Below are 6,000 nucleotides of genomic sequence, written 5' to 3'. Positions count from 1 at the left end.
AAAACAGTGGACAGAAGCCGGCTGTTCAGCACTAAAGAAGACAAGGTCATGGAATGGGTGTTTTGGGATGCTAAAGGCATTTTGTTTATTAATTATCTTGAAAAGGGTAAAATAATAACCGGGGAATATTATTCTGATCTTTAAACCAGATTAGACAAAAAGATTCATGAGGAAAGACCCAGTTTGCAGGAGAAAAAATCATCTTTCATCGGGACCACACGCCTGCCAACAAAGGTGTTTTGGCAATGGGAAAATTAAGGGATCTGCACTATGAATTGTTGGAACATCTACCCTATTCCTCTCTTCCCAAAACTAAAAATCTTCCTCGCTGGGCAGCGCTTTTTTTCGAATCAAGAGGTGACTGCAGCTGTAGAGGGGTATTTTGCAGATCTTACTGAGAACCACTACAGGGATGGGATAATGGTGGTGGAGCATCGCTGGAATAAATGTATTAGTCTTAAGGGAGATTATGTTGAAAAATAGAAATAATTTTGAAATTAGAAATTCGTTTTTCTATTGTTAGGCCGAGAACTTTTCCAACCACCCACGTATGTCAGAACAAAGTTATATACTAGTGAGGAGGCTTTGCAGTCATATCAGTTCCTGAGTAACCGAAAATGATATGACTGAAATGCTTCCTTACTAGAAACATGTGTCGACATTGCTGAGACATCGAGCCTACAATGATTAATGTATTAACGTAACGTGACTACTAAATAAGGATTTCATAATACTGTATTTCTATTGGTTTCAGCAAAGGAATAATTGCTAGAATTCTTCTAATTAAATGAACAAACAGCAGTAAAAATTTCTTTAATGAAATCCTGCTCAAAATGTACATAATGGCATATATATAATAATTTCTTTCTTTTTCTAGTGAACTTATCAATATAAAAACACTTACTGACATTAGAAAAGTAAGCTTAAATGAAATCAAAACACACACACACTTTTATTCCTTCACACAAATTCCTTCACCTTTAAGGAATTTAGCCAAACTATGAATTATCACTTAAATGAGTTGTGTGACATATATATACAGTATGAATTTAATGTGTGCACAATGGCTGAGTTTACAGAAAATTCAGCAACCTACCAAACTTAATAAATTTATAATATATACTACCTGTACAAACATGAATGCAACCAAGAAAAATATTAAAATCCTTCTATTAGATAATTTTCAATTTTTCTTGGCATGTTTTTCATTTACACAGAACTTGATAAAAATTAGCTTCGTGATGACCAGTAAAACAATTACCGCTACTTGTCAGGCACTTGTATATTTTTTTATTATAGGCAGGAATACATACTACCATATTATTATTATTAGTTATTTTCATTTGGGGAGAGTAGATGGGTATATTTGTCAAGCTTTGCTATATAGATATACATAAATATTAAACACCTCAGCTTGGCTGATGAAGTATTTTGTTAAAAAAAAAAAATTCTAACAATCAAAAATGTTGGCTTCATTGTGAAACTTCATTATTTTTGTTTAATTAAAGAAATGGATTTTTCACCTTACTAGGCTAAAATAAACACATACATACATCATGCACTATTTTAAGAGATGTGCAATTTAATATATACAGTGTAACTTTAACTGAAATTCAGTCGACTGAGACTTTATCAGTTGTCGTACTAAAACTCATAATGATGTAAAAGTATTATGGGAGATATAAAATCTAAGCAGTTGTTCAGAGACAGTAGGGAAAAAAATAATCATTGCTCGAAGTTAATGTATTGTCATGCTTTTATTTGGAGTCAAATGATTATTAGCAATCATTTAATTCAGATGCATCAGATATGAATATAATTCATTGTAACAATATGTATTAGTGTATGTGTTAAGCCCTGTCTGTTCAGTGCATGATGCATTTGTACATCAAAATATGTATATCAATAGCTAGCCATTTATCATCAGGAGAAGGGACACACCAGTAAAGAAATTGCAGAGATGGTTGCACAAGAGCAAAAGTACAGCTGGTAATGTGATAAGGTGAAATAAAGAATAGAGTTGGTCAATGTGATAATTAACACAGCTGAAAAAAAAAAACGAATGTATGGGAAGTACACAGCCCAAATCTTTAGAGCACCAAAAATCAGCAAAAGGAACAATGACAAGGCAACAAAGTGGAAACAGTTCATCAGCAAAGCAAACAAAAAATGATGTTCACAAAAATATTTTCAATGATCAAATATTGGTTTGAGTGCTTCATCTGGCACAAACCAGATAGAGAGTCAAACCAGTTCATCTGTAACTGATCATTAAACTTGATCAATAAGATCTAGTTTAAAGTAAGAAGGCAACATAGTGGTGTGAGTAGGTATATCAGCAAGGAGCTGGTGAACTAGTGTTCAAAGAAAATATGAATAGAATTCCTGAAAGCAAATTAACAGAAAAACGCCAATTGAATTAGGAATAGAGATAATTATTCTAGAAAATGATTAAAAAAACACAAAGCTAACATTATTTGCAAATGATCCACTCTTTAACTGCCCAAAAATGACTCAGCTCAGTTCAGTAACTTTGCTATCATCAGACCTTACCCAATCAAAAATTTGCAGGATGAACTGAATCAAGGCATATCCATAACTAATTACTTCCAAAAAGAAATGCTAACATGACAACAGCACAAGGGGTTTAAAAGGTTTCACAACCAAGAACTAATTTACTTATTGCATTTTTCTAGCATGGACAAAATACTGAAATAATAATCATTATTTATTTATTTATCCTTTTATACCTTATTATTTTGTAATGTATTACCACTAAGCAATCCCCCCCCCCCTCTCCTTTAGGATACTAAGTGAATTTTCAAAATTTTGAATGGCTTTCTTTCAATTAAGCAAGAATTGTAATTTTTTTATTTCCACAAACATGCAATAAATGAATGTTTATATTCATATCTGAATATAATAATGGGGCATAAAACATTAAAATATCAGCATGCACACACACATAAAAAAAGCCATGTAAATCATAGTGACTTGAGTTGCAAAATTAAGAATAAATTTAATATATACTATTAAAAGTAATATTTTTTATGATCTCTCTCTTTATATATATATATATATGGAGAGAGAGGGGAAGAATGAAACATATAATGTGATATAACATGTCCGGTTAGAAATCAAAAATGCAGAAGGAACTCAGAAGAATATGCTTTGAATTTTCTAATACCACATACTTAATCAGTAATATTGTATACAATTTCAATTATAAAATGTGGCTTGAGTAATATTAAATATATTCAAAAGAAGTTATTTTTTCAGAAATCTAGATTAGCTAATTTTATATAAACAGTTATATTTATAGAAAATTAATTAACAGAATATAATGAGTGATGAAAAAAATTGTTTTGAATATATTTAAAATCAATATTAATCAAGCCACATTTGCATTATTGTAAAAATAAAGCATTATTAAAAATTCAAAAGAAAGTCCACAAAATTTGGTATTCATTCAGTTTTTAACCTAACATGGTATAATGGTGTATTATAAATTTTCAGTAAATTTAATGAAGAGTACCTATGTTTTCTACTATGATATAAAACTTGTCTGCTGAAGTAACACAAAATATCTGATGTGTATTAAAATATCCACATTATTAAGTTTGTTACTTTGTAAATAAGCATGAGTTATAAATATTTCACATGGAGAAAACTGAATCAACAGCATGTTCATTGTTACAACACCTAAACAATATTCTATTGTGCATTTACAAAATAGTTGCAAGTTTTTTTTTTTTAAGTATGAGATATTTGAAAATGTAATTATTAATTTTTTAATATAAAATGTTTATGACTTTATTTATAGAAAATGTATCAAACATTTTCATGAAATTACACACACACACACACACACACACACACACACACACACACACACACACACACACACACACACACACACACACACACACACACACACACACACACACACACAGTATTTCATTTAAAAACTATATCAGATTCATCACTTATTCCAAGAACTTTGGAAGTTTTTTTTAATATTTGAAATTACAATATTATTCTCAAATAATTTTATTTAAATTAAAAATATTAAATACAACATGTTATAAATATATAATTTTGCAAATACATTGCAAACAGTAGGTAGGTGCATCACAGTTTTTGAGCTTTCAAATATTCTAACAATATTTACAGAAATATATGAACACACTGATTTTACAATTCTTTTAAAGGGATTCCAGCAGGATAAGTATAAGTTGGTTTGTATAAGTAAAATACAAACAGAGAGATACATTTTTTAAAAAAAAGTATGGGAAAACAACATCTGTAGAATGCTACTCCATAAGATGCCACATTCTAATGAATAACAAACATTATTACACAATGGATTTTTATTATTGCAAACAAAATTAATACTAAAGGTTCCTATGAACAATAAATACAAGAATAAACATGTACAAAAAAAACCTATGAGTTACATGAAACCAGTTAACACAAACTAATGAAAAATATAATGCAGTTTTCTTATAAAATGGTGTTAAAATTTACTATCATAAGCTTTCAAAGCTACAAATTTACAAAAAATGATATAATGAAAAATAACTTATTTTTTTCTCCCAACATCTTCATAATTAAAATAAACATATTTGAATAACATTTCATATTTTTATTTTACAGCAATGTAAACAAATACAAAAAAAGGAAATGAAAGTCAATTGCAAAAAGAATATGCATTTTGTACAAGATGAATAATTTACAAATTGAGAGTGGTAGAAGTTTTTTTTACATTTAGGAAACTTTCAATTATACTTAATAAGGAAGTGAAAATGTGGAACAGTATAAAAAGTTCACTGTTTGATATTTTTTCTCAAGTCTTTATGATCAACATAAGTTTACAATAGCAAAAGAAAATAAAAAAAAAATTCTTTATTCTTGATACTCTGTTAAGTCCAATGTAAGAACCCTGCTAATTGTACACTCTCCAGGCTGAAAATGAAAATCAAAAACTATATATATGCACATATTAGAGTAAACTGAAAATAAAATAATATTGGGCTGAATGTTTAGATTATGGCAAATCAAACAAGGCCATAAAAAGTGACAAACAAGAGTGAACTAGCAGTACAGTAACGAGGGTATGAGGCACCTGTGGCAAGTTTCTAACTTGCGCCCCTCCCCCAACAAAAAAATGACAAAAATTTTGAAAAATTTAAATATAACAAGTTAAATTTTACTAAATGCAATATGTAAAATACTTATTATTAACCCCCATCAAAATGAGTTGAAGTGTGTTGCAGAATTTGTATGTCTAAAGCGGCATATTGGCGAAATTTAAAAATACAATATAAAATAGCGGACTTTTATATCTATTTATTTATTTTTAACGTTTTGCACCCCAAACCTAGTTGCGCCCGTGGTGGGCACCTCTTTCGCCATGGCACTATGGGCGTTATGGCACTGTGAACTAGTTCAACATAGAAAATTAACACTTGATCATATTCACAAAAATCAGTCTGTGCATGTCATGTTTTAAATCACAAAGATCATTTCTAGAACTGGTTCAAAAGTTAAGTGTCTACAAAATCCATTTAACAGAAATTACTGTTCAATTTTAAATAAATTTTGGCATGCTAACATTTAGTTAACTAACCTTTAGTCCAAAGATACTAATGACAGAAAATCAACAAAAAAAAAAGTCAGGCTTCTAGCATGAAACATGTGACTTTCTTTGTTTCATTTCATAAGTTCATGTTAAATGAGTATATGGATAGACAAATGCTAGCCAGCTAATAAAATGTTGACTTTGCATATATGTGCATTCAGATTTGTCAATTAACATTAAATATTGCAATCCATCTCCTATGTAGTTTTTTTTTTTTGTTGTTGTTTTCCAGAAAACCTCGACATGAAGCTACTAAATATGAAAATTTAATGAGTTATATACAACAGGATTCTAGAGATCACATTACTATTTGTTTCCTAGAGAGAACTTATACTGCCAGCCTAAAGAATAGTAGTTAG

At 29.5% G+C, this 6,000-nt stretch overlaps 1 protein-coding gene across 1 annotated transcript in view; it reads right to left on the bottom strand.

The window, feature by feature from the left end:
* Positions 1-797: 797 nt before the first annotated feature.
* SMC1 (structural maintenance of chromosomes 1) overlaps positions 798-6,000 on the bottom strand; it is a 551,991-nt gene continuing 546,788 nt past the window's right edge. Inside the window, exon 27 of the mRNA XM_090412308.1 lies at positions 798-4,965. Coding sequence (XP_090268434.1) covers positions 4,906-4,965 — 60 coding nt within the window. The 3' untranslated portion in view covers positions 798-4,905. The remainder of the gene's footprint in view (positions 4,966-6,000) is intronic.

Source organism: Typopeltis vanoorti, chromosome 2 (genome assembly GCF_054136105.1).
Source record: "Typopeltis vanoorti isolate ZY-2024b chromosome 2, IOZ_Tvanoo_1.0, whole genome shotgun sequence".
Lineage (NCBI taxonomy): Eukaryota > Metazoa > Arthropoda > Arachnida > Uropygi > Thelyphonidae > Typopeltis > Typopeltis vanoorti.
The sequence above is the reverse complement of the archived record's forward strand: the minus strand, read 5'-3'. Positions and strand labels throughout refer to the sequence as shown.